General features: G+C 43.0%; 1 protein-coding gene across 1 annotated transcript; it reads right to left on the bottom strand.

Moving 5' to 3' along the window:
* Nucleotides 1–6,747: 6,747 nt before the first annotated feature.
* Nucleotides 6,748–19,983, bottom strand: LOC146679157 (casein kinase II subunit alpha'-like). Its single transcript, XM_085408612.1, has 12 exons — nucleotides 19,740–19,983; nucleotides 19,543–19,654; nucleotides 13,857–13,958; nucleotides 13,685–13,735; nucleotides 13,461–13,520; nucleotides 12,793–12,876; nucleotides 10,620–10,730; nucleotides 10,434–10,535; nucleotides 9,834–9,934; nucleotides 9,578–9,726; nucleotides 8,443–8,530; nucleotides 6,748–7,193 (listed from the first exon to the last, which is right to left on the bottom strand). Exons 1-11 carry the CDS (start codon nucleotides 19,844–19,846, stop codon nucleotides 8,457–8,459), a joined length of 1,053 nt encoding a protein of 350 aa, XP_085264738.1. The 5' UTR covers nucleotides 19,847–19,983; the 3' UTR covers nucleotides 6,748–7,193; nucleotides 8,443–8,456.
* Nucleotides 19,984–21,319: the final 1,336 nt, after the last annotated feature.

Raw genomic sequence — 21,319 nt, 5'->3', positions numbered from 1 at the left:
AAGGCTCTGCCTCCCATTCTACTTTTAAATACTCTAGGAACAACAAGTAGGCCTGCAGAGCGAGAGCGAAGTGCTCTAATAGGGTGATATGGTACTACAAGGTCATTAAGATAAGATGGGGCCTGATTATTTAAGACCTTGTATGTGAGGAGCAGGATTTTGAATTCAATTCTGGATTTAACAGGAAGCCAATGAAGGGAAGCCAAAACAGGAGAAATATGCTCTCTCTTTCTAGTCCCTGTCAGGACTCTTGCTGCAGCATTTTGGATTAGTTGAAGGCTTTTCAGCGAGTTTTTTGGACATCCTGATAATAATGAGTTACAGTCGTCCAGCCTGGAAGTAATAAATGCATGAACTAGTTTTTCAGCGTCACTCTGAGACAGGATATTTCTAACTTTAGAGATGTTGCGCAAATGGAAGAAAGCAGTCTTACATATTTGTTTAATATGTGCGTTGAAGGACATGTCCTGGTCAAAAATGACTCCAAGGTTCCTCACAGTGTTACTGGAGGCCAAGGTAATGCCATCCAGAGTAAGAATCTGGTTAGATACCATATTTCTAAGATTTTCAGGGCCGAGTACAATAACCTCAGTTTTATCTGAATTAAGAAGCAGAAAGTTAGCGGCCATCCAGGTCTTTATGTCTTTAAGACATTCCTGCAGTCTAACTAATTGGTGTGTGTTATCTGGCTTCATGGACAGATAGAGCTGGGTGTCATCTGCATAGCAGTGTAAATGTATGCTATGTCTTCTAATGATACTGCCTAAGGGAAGCATGTATAATGTAAACAGAATTGGTCCTAGCACTGAACCCTGTGGAACTCCATAATTAGCCTCAGTGTGTGAAGAGGACTCTCCATTTACATGCACAAATTGGAGTCTATTAGATAGATATGATACAAACCACTGCAGTGCAGTACCTGTAATACCTACAGCATGTTCTAATCGCTCTAATAGGATATTATGGTCGACAGTATCGAACGCTGCACTAAGGTCTAGCAGGACAAGCACAGAGATGAGTCCACTGTCAGAGGCCATAAGAAGATCATTTGTAACCTTCACTAAAGCTGTTTCTGTGCTGTGATGAGCTCTGAAACCTGACTGAAACTCTTCAAATAAGCCATTCCTCTGCAGATGATCTGTTAGCTGTTTGACAACTACTCTTTCAAGGATGTTTGATATGAAAGGAAGGTTGGAGATTGGCCTATAATTAGCTAAGACTGCTGGGTCTAGAGATGGCTTTTTGAGTAAAGGTTTAACTACAGCCAGCTTGAAGGCCTGTGGTACATAGCCGATTATTAGAGATAGGTTGATCATATTTAAGATCGAAGAATTAATTAATGGCAGGACTTCTTTGAGCAGTTTTGTAGGAATGGGGTCTAAAAGACACGTTGAAGGTTTGGAGTAAGTAATTATTGAAGTTAACTCAGAAAGATCAATTGGAGAAAAAGAGTCTAACTTAACATCAATGGTACTAAGAGTAGCTGTAGATAATATTACATCTGTGGGATGATTACTGGTAATTTTTTCTCTAATGATAAAAATTTTATTTGTGAAGAAGTTCATGAAGTCATTACTAGTTAACGTTAAAGGGATGGTTGGCTCAAAAGAGCTCTGACTTTTTGTCAGCCTGGCTACAGTGCTGAAGAGAAACCTGGGGTTGTTCTTATTTTCTTCAATCAGTGATGAATAGTAAGATGTTCTGGCTTTGCGGAGGGCTTTCTTATAAAGCAGCAAACTTTTTCTCCAGGCTAAATGATGATCCTCTAAATTTGTGACACGCCATTTCCTCTCCAGATTACGAGTCATCTGCTTTAGGCTACGTGTTTGAGAATTATACCACGGAGTCAGGTACTTCTGATTAGAGACCTTAGTTTTCACAGGAGCTACAGTATCCAGAGTCGTACGTAGTGAGGAGGTGAAATTATTAACAAGATAATCGACCTCTGTTGGAGTAGCGTTCAGATAGCTGCTCTGCTCTGTGTTGGTACAGGGCATTGAAGATGATAATAGTGGGTGGATTATATTCTTAAACTTAGTTACAGCGCTTTCAGAAAGACATCTACTGTGATAAAGTCTACTCTCCACCGCTGTGTAATCAATTATTGTAAATGTAAATGTTATCAGGAAATGATCAGACAGGAGAGGGTTTTTAGGAAACACCGTTAAATGTTCAGTTTCTATGCCATATGTTAAAACAAGATCTAGAGTGTGATTAAAGTGGTGGGTGGGTTCTTTTACATTTTGAGAGAAGCCAATTGAGTCTAATAACAGATTAAATGCCATGTTGAGGCTGTCATTTTTAGCATCTACATGGATGTTAAAATCACCCACAATAATTATTTTATCTGAGCTCAGAACTAAATTAGATATAAAGTCTGAGAAATCAGACAGAAACTCTGTGTAAGGCCCAGGTGGACAATAGATGATAACAAGTAAGACTGGTTTCTGAGTTTCACAGCTGGGGTGGACGAGGCTAAGCATCAGGCTTTCAAATGAATTAAAAGTCTGTCTTGGTCTTTCATTAATTAATAGGCTGGTGTGAAAAATTGCTGCCACACCGCCCCCTCGGCCTGTGCTTCGAGATTTCTGGTAGTTAGAATGACTCGGGGGTGTTGATTCATTTAAACTAACATAATCATCCTGCTGCAACCAGGTTTCTGTAAGGCAGAGTAAATCAATTTGTTGATCAATTATTAAGTCATGTACTAACAGAGACTTGGAGGAGAGAGACCTAATATTTAATAATCCACATTTCACTGTTTTACTCTTTGGTTCAGATGTGGATACTGTATTGTTCTTTCTTTGTAATTGTTTATGTTTAAGTTGTTTGTTGCTGGTTTTTAGTTTGTTTTTTGTCTGTTTGGGAGCTGACACAGTCTCTATGGAGATGGGTTTTTGGGGGGGTAGCAGGAGGAGAGAAGCTGCAGAGAAGCGTGTAAGACTGCAACTCTGCTTCCTGGTCCCAACTCTGGATAGTCATATTTTGGGGGGTTTAATAAATTTGTCCATATTTCTAGAAATGAGAGCTGCTCCATCCAAAGTGGGATGGATGCCGTCTCTCCTAACAAGACCAGGTTTCCTCCAGAAGGTTTGCCAATTATCTATGAAGCCCACATCGTTTCTGGGACACCACTCAGACAGCCAGCAATTTAAGGAGAACATGCGGCTAAACATGTCACTCCTGGTCTGATTGGGGAGGGGACCAGAGAAAACTACAGAGTCCGACATTGTTTTGGCAAAGTTGCACACCGATTCAATATTGATTTTAGTGACCTCCGATTGGCGTAACCGGGTGTCATTACTGCCGACGTGAATTATGATTTTACTGAATTTAGCAGCAGGATATAAATAAACAGAACAATACTATAAAATAATAATGACAATAATAGTGATAGAAAGTCCAAGGGCAGTTATTTGCCATTGAGGAGACAAGCCCTGAAATTTTGCTAGCAGTTTTTAGCAGAAGTCCCAACCGATTCTTATTCTTCACCGTCAGGTTACCAAACCAGGCAGCGATACAAAAGGACATCACAGATTCGATAAAACTTCTATAAAACAAGGACAACATCTCAGATGAGACATTAAAAGATCTCATTTTCCTTAAAAAGAACAGTCGTTGTTGAACTTTTTTAGTAGTGGCATCAGCATGAGATTCAAAACACAGTTTATGGTCAAGTACCACACCTAGATATTTATAACTCTCAACGATCCCAATATCGGCAGTTTTAATGATAGTGGGTGATGAGCTATAAGAGGACTTCCTAAAATCAATAATCATGTCTTTAGTTTTTGACACGTTAAGTGAAAGGAAGGACTCATCACACCAATTCACAAAATCATCTACAACCTGTCCATGGCCTGACTCGCCCCCACAAGAAGACTGACGATTACTGTGTCATCACCAAACTTCAGGATGTGTCTGTTCGTGAAATTGCTGCAACACTCACTCGTGTACAGAATGAACAGAAGGGCAGAGAGGCAGCATGCTGGGGTGATGCAGTAGAGGAGGAGAGCACATCAGAAAACACATGATTCACCATCACACATTGTGACCTATTAGTCAGAAAGTCTGTCACCCAGCCGACCAGACTAGTGTCAAGCTTGAAATGATTGTAAAGCCTGTCAGCAAGTAAGAAGGGTTGAATTGTATTGAATGCTGATGAAAAGTCAGCAAATAATAATCTTGCATGTGGGTGGGGGGCCTCAAGATGCTTATACAAGAGATGCAGGAGTGTGACAGCAGCATCCTCCACACCTCTCCCTGCTCTACAGGCGAACTGGAAGGGGTCAAGATGGTGTTCAACATACATTAAAATCTCCTTCTTAATTATCTTCTCAAATGTCTTCATCACTAAAGAAGTCAGAGCCACAGGCCTAAAATCATTCAGTGCCTTAGGAGAACTGCCCTTAGCAACAGGAACAATGACAGCATGTTTCCAAATCTTAGGTACTGTCTGTAGCTCTAAAGAAAGTGAGAAGATATAGTGAAAAATCCCACTCAGCTGATCAGCACAAGTTCTCAGTACCTGTCCACAGATGTTGTCAGGTCCAGGACTCTTACTTTTAGTGTGTCTAAAGAGATTAGCTACCCCCTCTCATCAATACAAATTGATGGGGGAGTGATGGTCTTTTCCCTCAGTGTGCTGGTCTGCCTAGAAGTCAAAGTTCTCAAAACGAAGGTTAAAAACTGTTAAGACTGTCTGCCAGATGTTTGTCAGAGGTAAACCCCTCTTAAGTAATATTACTTTTACCTTTCGTCTGTAGCCCTGCCATTGTTTTCATACCAAGCCAAGCTCTTTTGAGGTTGTTACTGCTGAGTTCTGCCTCAATCTTATTTCTTTACCTCATCTTGGCGATCTTTATTGCAGCCCTCACCTCCTTCCTCAATATTCTCATAGTGGGAACGTCTCCCTCGTTAAAAGCAATTTCCCTTTTAAGAATCAGATCCTTAATATCTTTAGAGAGCCACGGTTTGTTATTAGGGAAAGTCTTAAATTCTCTGACTGGAACCACAGAGTCTTTGCAAAAAGAGACGTAGCTACACACCACATCGGTGAGTTCATCCAAATCAGAAGTGCTCTCTTGAAACAAGGACCAGTCAGTGCAATCAAAACACCCCTGAAGGGCAACACAACTGTCTTTTGTCCAGACATTAGTCCGCTTCACACAGGCCTTCTCCCCCCTAATCACAGATCTGTAAGCAGGGAGGAGGTGAATAACATTGTGATCCGAAGAACCTAGCGCAGGTCCAGCCACAGACTTATATGCCCCCTTAATTGGTCCATAACACAAATCCAGCGTTTTGTTTTGCCTTGTAGGACAAGTGACATATTGAAAGAAATCGTTCAGTGATTTCTTAAGATTACAATTGTTAAAATCACCAAGAATAAGTGAGAGTCTGCAGATTGTGTACCACTTTAAAAATGGCATCGGCAGCAACTTTAACGTCAGCTTTAGGATGAATGTAAACAACAGTGACAAAAATTTGAGGGAACTCCCTCGGTAAGTAAAATGGCCTGACAGATACTGAAAGTCAGTAAGACACAACCGCTCCGGCACAGTAAAGTTATTACACCAGCCCTGGTTGATATACAAACATAGCCCTCCTCCGTGGGATTTGCGTGTTACTCCACAGTTCCGATCCAATCTGACAGGGGTCCCAAAGCTGCTGATTTGCAGTGAAGTGTCACTGTCCATATCGGTCAGCCACGTCTTGGTAAGCGCCATCAGACAAGCCTCCCTGTATTCCCGTAGATGAAGCACATTTCCTTGTAATTCATCCGTTTTGTTTCTAAGAGATTGGACATTGGCCAGAATCATAGAAGGCAGAGGAACACGATTCTTCCTCTTCGGAGGAAGAATCGCGACTAACTTTTTAGTTAGTCAAGATTAGTCTTAGCGTTTCTTATAAACAGTTATTTTAGTTGTCACGTCAGGACCTGTGCAGTCTTGTGAGAAACAAAAATAAGGTACAGTAGCCTCCAAGGACTGAGTTAGTTACTGGCTACTGGGGCTGTTCGATATAACGATTTATATATTGGACGATGATATAAAAACGTCTATCGTTTCATTTTATGCTATCGTTTGTTTCGTGGTGTCATAAAATAAAATGTTTACAGCATTATTTTTTCATGGTTTTGATGGTCACTGTACTGGCTATATTAATTTATTAAAGTTCTCTCTTTCTCTTATATTTAATATAAACACACTATGGACGACAAGCGCTAGTCATTGTTGCGTTTGCGTGGCTCTGCTGTCCGCTTGTTTGTTTTCCATGTAAACCTTTCACAATAAAGCTCAAGATCCTGTTGACTTTTCAAAATAAACTGAATCAAGTGAAAGAGTATGCAGAGAGTTTACGGATGAGAAGAAAAAAAAGATCCGTCAGGTGCTAAAAAATAAACCTTAGACTCAAAATTTGTAACGGCCACCATTTTCTTTCAACTTACATCTAAAAATGTATCGTTTCATGCATCGGTTAAAACACTAGAGTCCAGCTACACGACGCCCAGCTGGAAACACTTCACACAAGGTGAGTATTACAGAATTTACAGAAAATATTACATTTTGTGATTTATATCGTTGTCAGGACGATAAATGTCTTATATCGGGATATTAGATTTTTGTCATATCACACAGCCCTACTGGCTACACTAAACTTTAGAGACCAGGTCTGAGCAATGTGGACCATAGTGTTTGAAGATAAATTTCAGTTCAGAGACAATAAAAGTCCAAAAGACACACCTTTAAATAAAAATGGTTTATTCTCTTTTAATATAGCTTTTGTTCTATCCATAGCAGAAAAGAGCCTCCACGCCACTCAGTGCTTAAAACCTGCAACTGGATCTGAAGTCGTCGCTGCAATAACCGACAAAGGTCTTCACAGCAATAACACCAGCTTGATACCCATCCAACAAGTCACGTTGCTCATTTTAAAAACAAGTGGAGATGTTGGCAGGTAGGAAGAGGAGGAGGAAGAGGAGGGTGAAGGGGTCAGATCTGATTCCAGATCTGATTTATTTGTGACTCAGACCAAGCAGCGCAGATTCCCAGGGTTTTGTTGGGAGGAGTTTATTCCGTGCGTGTTTGTTTGTGCTGCAAAATTGACATCTTGCTCCAGTATGGCTGTTGATGTGGAGGCAGAGGTTTCTGCCACGAAAAGGTCACAAGTTGAGGTAATAAAGATTCTTCCTGAATGGACAGAAAAACAAATACTGAAAACTCATCCTGTAATCACAGAGGTGTGAGCAAGCAGAACACAAGCAAAAGGATACCATTTGATATTCATAACAGGCCGGCTTTGTCCAAGCAGGTTCTGTTGCAGTAAATATTTCATACTGAGCCTGTCTACAAATGCTGATGCACAGCTGCTGCTTTTTATTTTAAGGAACAATAACTTTGGCTCGTGAAGGATTTTATTTTGAGTCAGGTAGTTTAAAATCACCCTAAAATTTTCCAGTAATGTTCCGCAGTCTTTCCCGGGTCACCACAGGGTGTCTGAGTAAATAAAGAAGACAACAACCAGAGTTGTCTTAAATTTGAGACAACCAGAGTTGTCTTAAATTTGAGACAACCAGAGTTGTCTTAAATTTGAGACAACCAGAGTTGTCTTAAATGGAGTGCGTGAAGATGCCGGGTGAAGAGGAAAGATAACAGTGATGGTCAACATGAGGAGCAAGAGGTGAACAAAATCATCAGATTTCAAAACAACAGTGTAGACAGGCTGTTGGCTGCAGTTTCAGTTTACAGTGTTTGAATCTTGGTCTCAGGCCTTATGCCAGCTCACAGAGTGAACAGGCTGAGGTGCACCTTCCTCCACTGCTTCCTTTCTACTCTTCACTGCGCTCGCTGATTAAAATGTCTCTGTGGCGGGGCGGGGCCTGCGGTGCCGTGCAGAGGAGGCGGACGCACCTGCACGGTACCGCAGGCCATGCCCCGCCACAGTCTCCAAAAAGAAAAAACATTAGTTTTACATCACCCCAAAGTAGTTGTTTTGTCTTTATTGATTACTGTGCTCACTGTGGTAGGAAATAAACTAAAGGAACACAAGAACATACATCGGCACCCCTGGTGATGCAACATGTTCTAACACTACCCCCTGGTGACAACAAACTGCTACCACATGCAGAAAACAGCCTGAAGCACAAATGCACGACCACGTTACGTGCTGCTAGATAAAAATTCAGGTCCCTTCTGAAGAAGCTCGACTTGTGCTGTTTTTGTATCGTTTTTGGTTGATATTTAACATTCACAGAAATAATATGTAAACAGACTCAGACTAAAGCATCAGCATTTGTAGGAAAGCCCGTAGCTTCTGCGTGCTGCAGTGGCTGTAATCATTCGCACACGCATTGGCATGGCATGTAAAGTGGCACATCCAAGCTTTTGCATACCTCTACATCTCTACATATTATAAATAGAGTATTGTTGTGTGTCTTACCTGTTCTCTGGGTATCATGTTGCATTGGAGCTGCTTATTGCCTTTGATCCATCTGTGTTGGCATTTGCTTGTTCCTTCACCACAGGATCTGAGACATAAACACAAAATGTTTTCCGTGAGCTTTCTTGTCGTTTGTTTAGGCCGTCTTCAGGCAGGAGGACAGAGAGAGGGAGAGAAAGCAGACGCAGATGTGGCCAAGCACAACTTTCTGACATGACTTCTGTAAACTCTGCTGATGAGTGCACGGGCTATCACTTGTTATGGGTCACGTTAAATTTTTAAAAATGACGTCATGTTTAAAAACAGCACTTCCTCATCACAACCTGATTACCAGTGGCCAAAATACCTGGAACAACATCAATCTTTTATCCTGCCTACGGACACAGAAAGAGCAGAAGCTGAGAGACGGAAAGAGACGTGAGAGAAACCATAACTCTAAGTCACTGTAGCTTTCTGTGTTGATGGATTTTTCTAACCCAGTTATTATTCTCTTTTTTACTTTTGTCCTTGTTTTCAAATTGCACCATCTTTCTTAATGTTTTTATAATGAATTTAGATGATGTCACCCCTTATTTATCCCCCCCCCCCCTTTTTATGTATAATTTATGACCCAGGTAAGAATGCAGATGTGTAAGGATGAAAAAGGAAACCCTGGATGTGAAAAGCTGTATTAATAATCATGCAGTGCACATGCATCTGTAATCAGTACACATAACAGACAGCTTTGATGTGGACTGAGACATTTTGCTTTTTATCTTTTAAAAAGCAAACTGAAAAGTGAATTTCTACATGCTCAAAAAAAGAATTCTCCTGATTTTAAACAATGATTCTGGAAGACGAGTAAAGTATTTTACTATAAATTTTGCTTTGTCAGCATCATAAGGAGTATCAGCTGATCGAGTGAAAATATCAGATCAGGTCCACAAGGCTGAAGATGAACGGCCTGCTGGTGCTTCAGGTTACTGTGTGTTTGGCCACTGTGGTCACACATCGCTGCTTTATATTTGGTGAATGGAGTTAACTGATAAAATGGAAGAAGAGCTTGTATAATCTTGAGAGTGAAATCAGATTTGTGACTCATTATTTCAGCAGGCAGCTGTTGTTGCAGACGTGCTGCGGCTCGCGCGGTACTAACAGAAGTACGGTTGCTGCATGGCCTCGGCCGCCGTCAGCCTCTGCTGGTGGTCATAGCGCAGCAGCTTGTCCAGCAGGTCCAGAGCCTCTGGACTCACCAGGTGCTGGTTCTCTGATTGGATGAACTGCTCCCAGCGTTTCCGTGTTTGCCTGGAAACAAGTGACTATTAACATCTAGTTAAGCTGCCTGGGTGTGAGCTGCTTTCAATACATTTGAATATGTTTCAGCAGTTTTACAGGAAGTCAGCGATACTCACTGCCCCAGCATGTCTTTGAAGCGAGTGTCCAGTTCTATGTGATATTTGTGCAGGTAGCCAAAGAGCTCATCGGTGCCGAGAACCTTAGCGATGCGGACCAGCTGGAAAACAAGATGCATACCACATCAGTGCGCCCCCTAATGGCTCAAATATGTCAGTGCACTGTCACAGCAGAAGACACTGTTTATGAAAGCAGAAACAAAGACAACACAGTCAGTCAGTGGCTTTTTACATCACTGTTCATCGAGACCTGAACTCTGACCTTTTAAAAATAAAATGTTATCTGTTGGCCGTTTTATCCTAATTGAGTGAACTGTTGTTACAGTTAGTGTAGAAATGTCTTGAGTTACAGCTTTCAGAGCATGAAGTGGAGGCTGACACAACAAGCTGTCGCTCCTTTTAAAGCAGCTCCTTCGACTCACTGCTGTCTGGATTTTTCTTAGAAAACACACGGCTTATATTCAGGTCACTACTATGTATTATTATTGGCTTACAATTTATTATAGTTCAAAAGCATAAGTATAACCCACCATAGCATTTTTGTGTCTGACCTGCAGGATCACACATTTCTGAAAAACCACTTCATGTTGTCTCTCTCACCTGGTCATAGTTGTCCTGGCCATGAAAAAACGGTTCCTTCAGGAAAATCATACTGGCCAACATGCAGCCGAGACTCCACATGTCCAAACTGTAATCATACATCTGAAAGAACAACACACAACTAAAAATGAGCTCAGAGAAAACTGAGACGGCCAGGTGACCGTGTTCTGCTGAGTGGAAGCATACCTGATAGTCCACTAGCAGCTCGGGGCCTTTGAAATAGCGCGAGGCCACCCTGACGTTATATTCCTGAGCGGGATGGTAAAATTCAGCCAAACCCCAATCTATAAGACGCAGCTGTCACACACAAACAGAAATCAGAATCAGAAAGGGTTTTATTGCCAAATGTTGAGCAGGTTTACAACATTAGGAAATTGCTGCGGTGCTTCAGTGCAAACATACTGTCATAAATTGCGCTTAAATAGACATGAAAAAATAAAAGTAAGAATAAGAATTAAAAGTGCTACGTAGAAAGATATATACATGAGTGCAGGTGGTGATCAGTGCCAAACATGGAATGATGCAGTGAACACAGCGTAGGGTCATGTGTTAGTGGTGGGAACAGTCGTACGTTTATTGTTCATGTGTCCAACAGCAGAGGGGAAGAAACTGTTCTTATGGCGAGAGGTTCTGGTGCGAATGGACCGGAGCCTCCTGCCTGAGGGGAGCAGGTCAAACAGACTGTGTCCAGGGTGAGAAGGGTCAGCTGAGATCCGAGCTGCACGCCGCAGTGTCCTGGAGGTGTACAGGTCCTGCAGAGATGGGAGTCTGCAGCCAATCACCTTCTCAGCAGAGCGCACAACACGCTGCAGTCTCTGTTTGTCCCTGATAGTGGCTCCAGCGTACCACACGGTGATGGAGGAGGTGAGGATGGACTCGATGATTGCAGTGTAGAATTGCATCATCGTCCGTGTTGGCAGGTTGAATTTCTTCAGCTGCCTCAGGAAGTACATCCTCTGCTGGGCTTTCTTGATGACGGAGGTGATGGTGGGCTCCCACTTCAGGTCCTGGGTGATGGTGGTACCCAGGAAGCGGAATGAGTCCACAGAGGTGATGAGGGTGTCAGTCAGGATGATGGGGGGGAGTGGGGCTGTGTGCTTCCTGAAGTCCACAATAATCTCCACTGTCTTCTGGGCATTCAGCACCAGGTTGTTGTGGCTGCACCAGGACACCAGACGTTCAACCTCCCTCCTGTAGGCAGACTCATCCCCGTCCGAGATGAGCCCAATAACGGTGGTGTCATCTGCAAACTTGATTAGCTTGACAGACTGGTGGGTGGAGGTGCAGCAGTTGGTGTACAGGGAGAAGAGCAGAGGAGACAGAACACAGCCCTGAGGGGAGCCGGTGCTGATGGTCCGGGAGTCCGAGACATTCTTTCCCAGCCTCACATGCTGCTTCCTGTCCGTCAGGAAGTCAGTGATCCACCGGCAGATGGGATCAGGCACATTCATCTGGGAAAGCTTGCCTCGGAGATGGTCTGGAAGGATGGTGTTGAAGGCAGAGCTGAAGTCCACAAACAGGATCCTGGCGTAGGTTCCTGGGGAGTCCAGATGCTGCAGGATGAAGTGTAGGGCCATGTTGATGGCGTCATCTACAGACCTGTTGGCTCTGTATGCAAACTGCAGGGGGTCCAGGAGGGGGGCCGTGAGGGTCTTGAGATGGGAGAGAACTAGGCGCTCAAATGACTTCATGACCACAGATGTCAGAGCCACAGGTCTGTAGTCATTTAGTTCAGTGATCCTAGGTTTCTTGGGGACAGGGATTATGGTAGAGGACTTGAAGCAGGCAGGCACATGACATGCCTGCAGTGAGGAGTTGTCATGTCATGTGACAAATGACAACATTACACACAGTGTCTTGTTGAACCATTCTGAAGGTTCACATTGTGGTTTGACAAAGTTACAGCTCAAGTATTAGCCGTTCTCCCACTAGTACCTACTCGACATGGTTTTTAGGGTTTGCTATTAGGGGCCAGTATCTGGTACTTTTATAGTACCCACTTGGCCGGGGTTCCAAGCGATCAACAGACAGCATGTGTTTGACTGGTTAGTCAGTTATGTCACTCGACAGGGTATGGGAGTGTTTCCTTCACGAAAATCAAAACTGCCATTTTTTTAAGGACTCGGAAACGATGGAAAGCCTCACAAAAATGAACCCGTCACCCAAAAACTCCACAGACTGAGCAGCAGGTGTAACATCGCCTAGACTACAAATGACGTCTTGTGGCTAGCACTCGATTGTAATGGATAATTAGTTGAGCCGAGCACGTCCTAATGGAAAAAGGGCTACAAGTGTTTGCAGACACACAACTTGCCAACATTCCAGCATACAAAACAACCCATAGAAGCGTCAGTAGCACCTTCCTCAGCTGGTGGTCAATCATCACATTGTGCGGCTTCACGTCCCTGTGCATGATCCCCATACTGTGACAAAAGTCCAGAGCCTGGAAGAACACACAGAACAGGCTTAGTGAGGTGCTTATCGTGGTGGCGTTCCATTCAAATGTACCTCCAAAAGTCACTTTTCCCCTCCAGGTCCGTCCCATTCAAATTCAAAGGTTGTGCGCATTCAACATTTTCATAGATAGCATTAATAAAAGCACTGAGGCCACTGCTTTGTCTGCTAATGCTCAGGACAGCTTATCTGAATGAATGTTTAACGACGTTCTATCATCAGTGAGTATTCCCGGAGCAGTCCATATGGACTCGTATGTTATCATGTAACGGTGCAGGCTGTTTAACACTTACAAACTTTGCTTTCATTTTTATTAAACTAAAGTGTTTAGCAGTCGTTTTATAACTTTACTTAAAACGTCCTGAATAAACTGTCCCAAGGATGCTTTCATATTTGACTCGTGCTGTGTCATTAGATATAATCCTGGCTCTGCTGCTGGGCCCTTGTGGCGACAGATTCACACTCTGAATTAGGAAGTCCCTCAGTGACCGCAGCACATTTGAAGAGTGGTACTCTGCAGTTCCACTTTGAAAAGTGAGGATCAGTTTACATGTGAAAACAAAGTAATATTACCTTTAGAAGCTCATACATGTAGTAACGGATATCGTAGTCTGTCAGCTTCTGGTAAAGCTCCTGTGGACCGCACGAGAGACATCAATGTATAAAAAGTGTTCTGATGTGAGCAGCTGGCCTCTACACATGTGGAGCAATAACTGGAGGGTTATTCATGTTATTAATAATGGACATCAACGTGTTTGCATGGATGGTAACCCTGCTGGTAGTCCAAACTTGAGTACCTTAAAATCTGTGTTATTGATGTACTCAAAGACTAGCGCTGGTGTTCTGGACTGCAAAGAGAGGACAACACATGGCTTCACTGAGGAGAACAGCAGGTATCACTGAGTTACAAGCATGACTGGATTACATGGCTCACACGCACGCATGCAGCTGCCGGTTTTCACAACTCACCACCGGGTCTTTGACCGTGTCCACCAGGCGGATGATGTTGGTTCCTCCTCGCAAGTTTTCAAGAATTTTGATTTCCCGTTTGATCTTCTTCTTCTTGACAGGCTGAGTAGAGATGGACACTCATAGTCAGCACAATGGAAATAAGTGAAAATGAAAATAGGGCGCTGCTGAGAGAATCCATCTTTGGGCATCCAAACACACACACACACACACACACACACACACACACACACACACACACACACACACACACACACACACACAGTATTTCCAACATTATGCTGCTCATTTAAAATGTTTAAATGTTCTGTGGATGACAGAAATAGTTACAATAAAGCTGCTACAATAACCATAAAGTGATACCACATAAACACTGAACTTACCTTCATTTGCATCATGTGTTAATAAAAGCTTGTCACGGCACAAAAATATCTACTTATTAAATATTCCTGCTGATTTTTTCTAGATCATCAACAGCTTCTTTATGTTCTTTAGCTTCTTTACCTTTATATTCTACTTAAGGGTTTCTGTAGCATTAACTGCATAGTTATTTGGTAGGGGTGCAACAATACTCAATTCAATTCAATTCAATTTTATTTATATAGCGCCAAATCACAACAAAAGTCGCCTCAAGGCACTTCATACTCGTATCGATATTGAACCGTTCGATACAGTGCTTTCGGTTCGGTACGCATATGTATCGAACAATACAAAATTTTTAATTTATTTGATCAACTTTTCTTCTGACGATGCTGTGTTGAGAGCTCAGTGGATCTGCATTCGACTACTCTGCCTAGGCTGCACTGTCGAGTGCAGATCCACTGAGCGCAGCGTAAGCTAGCAAGACAGAAGCTAAGCTCGTTGCAACATGGCAAATTGAACCTCCCCCACCCTCATTCAGATCTGGCGTTTGGAACTATTTTGGTTTTCATGTGACGTATGACCCTGAAGGTAAGCGCGTCATGGACTAAAGTAAAACAGTATGTCGGATGTGCCATGCAATGCTCAATTACATGGGTGGGAACTAGTGCTTTAGCGCAGTTAGCTCGTTAACGTGTTGACGCCGTCCAGCCCCACGCACGGGGCGATCCGCGGTAGCTCGTTAACGGAGATTTGCCGTGTTGTGGCGTTAACGTCATTTAAGATTAACGCTGACAGCACTAGTGGGAACACAACAAATATGACTGCACATTTATGCCGACATCATCCTAGTGCAAAGATAAGTGGAAGCAGACAAAAACAACAAGCATGCTACAAACTTTACCCGAGTCATTTAGACAGCCGTTAGCACATGATTCTGCTTATGGGGACCTGATATGTTTATGCTGCTGAGAATATAGCCCAGAAGAAGTGGATAGTATAGCTTTTATTTTTGAAAGAGCCATTTCTCTGTAATAAACTCTCTTTTCCAAAGATGAGTGATTTCTCGATCAGATAGATTTATTATTTTATTACTTTGTTGTTTCAGCAACATTAAATTTAAGAACTCTACCTTTGAGTTAAAATATATATTTATAATTTTAATAAATGACAAATTAAAAAAGCATGAACATTTTTTGTATTGAAAGTATCAAACCGAACCGAACCGTGAATTTTGTGTATCGTTGCACCCCTATTATTTGGTAAAGTGTTGGGTATCTCATTCACTTGGCTGTTGATGCCACAGCCTTTTTTTTTTTTTGTTAACTCCTGTCCTGTCTGGCAGCTTATGCAACCAGAGTTATGATCTGAATGCACTGTTGAGCCAAACAACTTGTTATTCCAAGATCAGCTCTATAAATTCTCTATAGGCTCCTCTGGTATACAGTTTGATAATGTATAAGACAGGATGGGTAGTAGAAAGGGAAAAAAAATGGGGTGGGGTGTAATAAAACGACAGGGTACAAACTAGGGCTGCCACGATTTGTCGACTAGTCACGATTACGTCGACTATCAAAATCGTCGACGACTGATTTAATAGTCGACGCGTCGTTTGAAGCTTTGTAAGATCACAAAAGACGCAGGAATAAGTAGCAGGATTTAAGAGTGTAATAACGGACTGAAACAGAAGATGGCAGCACTGCATGTACAAGGATGCCAGCTGCCGTTAAACCCCGAAGAAGAAGAAGAAGAAGCAGCTGTGTCCCAGAAATCATAGCGCGGCCCAGCTTAGTTTCCAACAATGGCGGCAGCTAGTTAGTTTTAATGTTACTCTTATTATTCTTTCTGGGTCACAAAATAAACGTTTAACATATTTTCAGGCGAGAATGTAGCTGTGTAAACCTCAAATATCGGCTCAGTTTATCAGGACACCACATATTTTCCAAAAGCGCTCCGACGTTTTCGGAGACGTCTGTTACCCACCAGCTCGATAGCTAGCCGGGGGCTAGGTCACTAGCGCGGTGAGAACACCGGACTCCCGGCAAATTGTTTTCTAACCCACCGCCGTCTTTCGCTACTCAGGTTAAATATATATGAGTCACTTAGATAAATTAAAAATGTTGTTGTTTGGCTTTTTTTTTTTGTATTTTATTTGTTCCTGAGTAAATCGGTTTGTCTGAGATTAAAGTTATAGTTTTTACACAGCTGAATAAACGTCAAGCAGACAGCTGATTATCAAAAGTGTGAGATGCTCGAGAATTTACTCCGGTGTCCTGTTATATTTTAGATAGCAAGGAGTTCATTAAACTTCACCGAAACAATCTGCAAATTTCATTAAAATTGAATAAACTATCATCTTGTCTTTATTTTTAGTTAGCACCTTAAACACTTAAAGCTGTAAGCTAATGATAGTTATATAAGAGCAGATGCTGCTGGTGCAATAAGCTGTACGTTTTACGTCCAGTGGATGATGATCTGATTAGTCGACTAATCGCATAAATAATCGGTGACTAGTCGACTATCAAAATAATCGTTTGTGGCAGCCCTAGTACAAACAGAAATGCACAATACATCGCCAGTTAGTGCACCTTAAAACAAAAACAATAATACAGCACCTGGAACAAAATCTTGAAAATGCACAGGTAAATGGTAAATGGCCTATATTTGTATAGCGCTTTACTAGTCCCTAAGGACCCCAAAGCGCTTTACACAACCAGTCATCCACACATTCACACACTGGTGATGGCAGCTACATTGTAGCCACAGCCACCCTGGGGCGCACTGACAGAGGCGAGGCTGCCGGACACTGGCGCCACCGGCCCCTCTGACCACCACCAGTAGGCAACGGGTGAAGTGTCTTGCCCAAGGACACAACGACCGAGACTGTCCAAGCCGGGGCTCAAACCGGCAACCTTCCGATTACAAGGCGAACTCCCAACTCTTGAGCCACAATCGCCCCGGTACATAAGAGCGTGAAAGTTTGTGAGTGTGTATGTGTCACAAAATACACTTGAAAAGAGGGTGAGAAGCAATACTACCCCCCAGCAGGGGTGGGAGTCCAGGACCAGGGGCGATGGGCAGCCAATCCCACTAGAGGCCTGCCACCCCGGTGTGAGCTGAGTTCAGGATCCCAAAGCAACAGCAACGTCCAGTGGGGAGTGGTAGGGGAGGTGAACCCCTTCCTCCAATACCAGGCTCAGCAAATCCACCCATATGACTGCTCTACCCACTGTGACACTGTATGAACAATGTGCCGTATGAGGGAGTGCTGGGATATGTAAGACCAGGAGGACAAGAGCACTAGCCCAGAAGGAGAGAAGCAGCAAACAAGTGGCTCAGTGTGCACCCCATTTCCCACGCCCCACCACAGGGGTGTGCAGATGAGCCCAAAGAGACCACTCAATTACAACAGACACACAGCAAAAGGGACATGGCACACTCATCTGGGTCTTGGACGAGCTGCACCCAGCAACGGTTGCCCCCATAACCTGGACACCCTACCCCATCCAATGGGCTTGCAGTTACACATGACCGCCATGGTGCAGACCGGACATCCCAACGTGCGCTAACACACACTACACTGCAAGGCAGTCAACGGGGTGCAGACCAACCCTGTGCAAGAAGGTACCCAGCCGGACACCAGGCAACCCCGGGCACCTGGGCAGCCATCCAGCCTGGGATCAGGACCCACCACCACAAGGACCCCAGGCCCCACACCCTAAGATTGCTAGGCAGCACCCACCCCAGTCCCCACCGCTACCAACTGAGGCAGAGACCCAGACACCCCAAAACAGCAACTGCAGCTCCCAGGGAGATGCCAGATCCCAGTAGTCCCAGAGACCACCTTCATCCTGCTGCAAGTCATACAGGGAAACAGGACTACAACCGACCATCCCCACTAAGTAATGGAACTGATCAGTGGGAACCAGAGAGAAACACATTCATCCAGCTGGTTTTCTGAGGGGGAGGCATTCTCTCCAGACTGATGGGATCCAGAAGTAAATTGATGCCACAGGCTGTTCATAAACCATTTGACCAATAGATGATGCCAGAGTACAATGTAAGGTTTGACAGGATTAAAGAAAGTAATCTGACAAAGAAAAGTCAGCAAGTGCCAAGAAAAGATTTAACAGAAGACATTTTAAAAATGTTTGTGGATTTGATGAGGTTTTCAGAAATGGATAACTGCCAAAGCGAGAAGACTCATGTTACCACAATCAGAGATGGGCAGTAACGCGTTACTGTAATCTGATTACTTTTTTCAAGTAACGAGTAAAGTAAGGGATTACTATTGCAAAATCGGTAATTAGATTACCGTTACTTTCCCGTAGGAACGCTGCGTTACTGCGTTACTAAAACCGTGATTTTTTTTGCGAGAATGTCTCATGACAGTGACGTAAGCAAGTGCGACGTTGGTGACAGCAGCTGTGTGCAGATCAACAATGGATAATATATCGAGTGCGGGAGAGAGTATGAGCGTGCAGCGTTTAAAGTGTGGAAGTACTGACCTTACTTTGAGTTTGATTCCATAAAAAGTGACAAAAACATTAGCGTCCATCGTGCGTGGGAAGAAAACTTCTTTTTACAGCGAAAAAAACCCCTAAACTTCCGAGCAAGCACCGAGTAGCTGCGACGTGATGGGAAACTCACAGAGACACTCGCGCGGATTCTTCAACTGACCGCAGCACACCTACACCAGGGTAACCCTCCGCCTACCCTGCTCCTGCTTTACAGGTGAAAATAGAGCAAAAGGACCGCTGAGTCTTTGACTTTATTTATTTTCTGCTGTGTTTTACTTGCATCTGTTTGAAAGAGTGAGTGAAAACACAAAAAATATTTTATTTTATGTGCTGGAATGTGTAGAAAATAGGTTTAAATGTTAAACTAATTTATTCAAGTCAGAGAATGTTGCATATAATTAAATGTTTTGCTTGATGCATAAAGTTAAAAGATTAAAACTGATAAAACAAGTTAAAAAAAGAGACTTTTCCATTTGATTACATTTTGTATGATGGATTATGTAGAAAAAGTAGAATTGGGGTGAAAGATCTATCACTTTATCACCTCTTCAGGTTGTAAATCGTGTTTTTAAAAAGTAACTAAGTAACTAAGTAACTAAGTAATTAATTACTTTTGAAAATAAGTAATCAGTAAAGTAACGGGATTACTTTTTGGGGGAGTAATCAGTAATTAGTTACTGATTACTTTTTTCAAGTAACTTGACCAACACTGACCACAATACAAATTAGAGATTGTAGGTATAAAAGGTAAAAAACAGACACACACACACACGCAGCCCTAGCAAAAAAGTCAGTCTAGTGCTTACCTTGAGGATTTTCACCACCACTTTCTCGTTATTGGTCACATTTATGGCCTCAAACACTTCACTGTACTTCCCTCTGCCCAGTTTACGCACCAGCTGATAGTTGTCTTGATTACTGAGAAAAGCAAAAACACTTTGGCAGTGATTAAAAATTCATTAAAAAAATCATGCTCTCACGAAGCCAACATGTATATATATACCTCCAGTTTGGCACATGAGCATCATAGTCCCAGTACTCTCTGTTCTTCTGTGTATTAACGTCGGTGTAAACCCGAGCTTTGCTGAGGGTCGGTGTGGGGCCAGGCATTGCTAGCTTTGAGGATCCGAGTCGAGGACCTTCACCTCCTTCTAAATACTTGCTGGCTCGATACTGGAAGGCAGCGCACCGACTCTCCAGAATATGCGGCTCTAAGGTCCCCGAGCCGTGCTTACCATTGGCTTTGGCTGCTCGTGGCCTCTGATGAAAGCTGTCAGGCTGGTCTGACACAGTCGCCGTGCAGACTGACAGAGCTACAATGACTGACTGAGTGAAGCCCCTGAGCAAGGTGTTCAGTAGGATGGGATGAAGAGCCGCCAGCTGCAGGAAGACAGGAGAGGAGCATAACTATGGGTCTTTCTTCAAAGTAAAGCTCAGACTCTTTGGAAATGTATGAACATTTCCATGTGGTGGCAGATAGCTGCATAACATTAAGGACACAATAATACAGGTCAACAGGTCAAAGTCATCAGAGATAAGTTTATGTGGGTTTTTCATGCCGATTTCAAATCTGTGTTTAGTTTTTTTTAAGCGCGTAGCTTCTGTGATGAAGCTAGTTACATATTGCATGATAGTTGGAATAATTAACCATAAGTGTATTGCCAGATTTAATGACAGTTCCCTGTGTTTTATGTTACAGACTGAATTAACTGTGATTGATTTCAGTTGTTACCATGCCTAGAAATTGTATCAATCATCCAGACACTTTCAGTTACGTGCAGTTCATTCACGACGTCGCCCAATTACCACAGACCTTAAGATGATGTACAAGTTGTACTTTATCCACTGGGTGACCAGGATAAATCTTGGGCTCCACATGTCATCTGCAACAGTTGTTCCAATGGACTGCGTGACAGCTTAAATCTGCGAAATGCCACTTGCAATCCCGATGGTGTGGCTGGAACAGTGAGATCATCTCAGCGATTCCTATCTTTGCCGCGTGAATACAACAGGATTTTCAAAAAATTGTATATCCCAGTCTGGAATCTGCAATAAGGCCTGTTCCTCATGATGACTTACTGCCTGTTCCTGTACTGGCATATGATGGATTAGCTTCTGTAGAAGGTGACGAGGAACACGGTCAAGCTGCATCTGGTTACAATCCAGAGTCATCAGATCCTGATTACATGGCCAATGAAGATTCAGAGACTTTTACACAAACAGAGCTGAACGATCTTGTTTGTGCTCTAAACCTGTCGAAAGACAAAGCAGAACTTCTTGCTTCGAGGTTTAAGCAGAAGGATTTGCTTAAACCTTTGTGGACCTGGCCCATGTAGACCGCGAAGGCCGGGTCCTCCGAAGAATGCAGCCGACGTTTTGGGACACAGCTATAATGTTGTGCTATGTGATTGCTAGCGACATAACATTAGCACAGTGTTAGCATAACATTAGCACAGTGAAGCTGGAGGATGAACGTCAACTTTTTTTTTCCACTCGATAAAAGTTAACGTGAGGGATTCTGGTGGTTAGGGACAAATGCAATCGCATAGCAGGATGCTATACACGGGCCAAACTTCAGTCAGG

The sequence above is a fragment of the Rhamphochromis longiceps genome, linkage group LG1, assembly GCF_057381845.1.
Source record: "Rhamphochromis longiceps isolate RC_006_pf linkage group LG1, R_longiceps_female_GT1.1, whole genome shotgun sequence".
In the NCBI taxonomy this organism is placed as follows: Eukaryota; Metazoa; Chordata; class Actinopteri; order Cichliformes; family Cichlidae; genus Rhamphochromis; species Rhamphochromis longiceps.
Note: the sequence above shows the minus strand (reverse complement) of the source record. Positions and strands in the feature narration are given on the sequence as shown.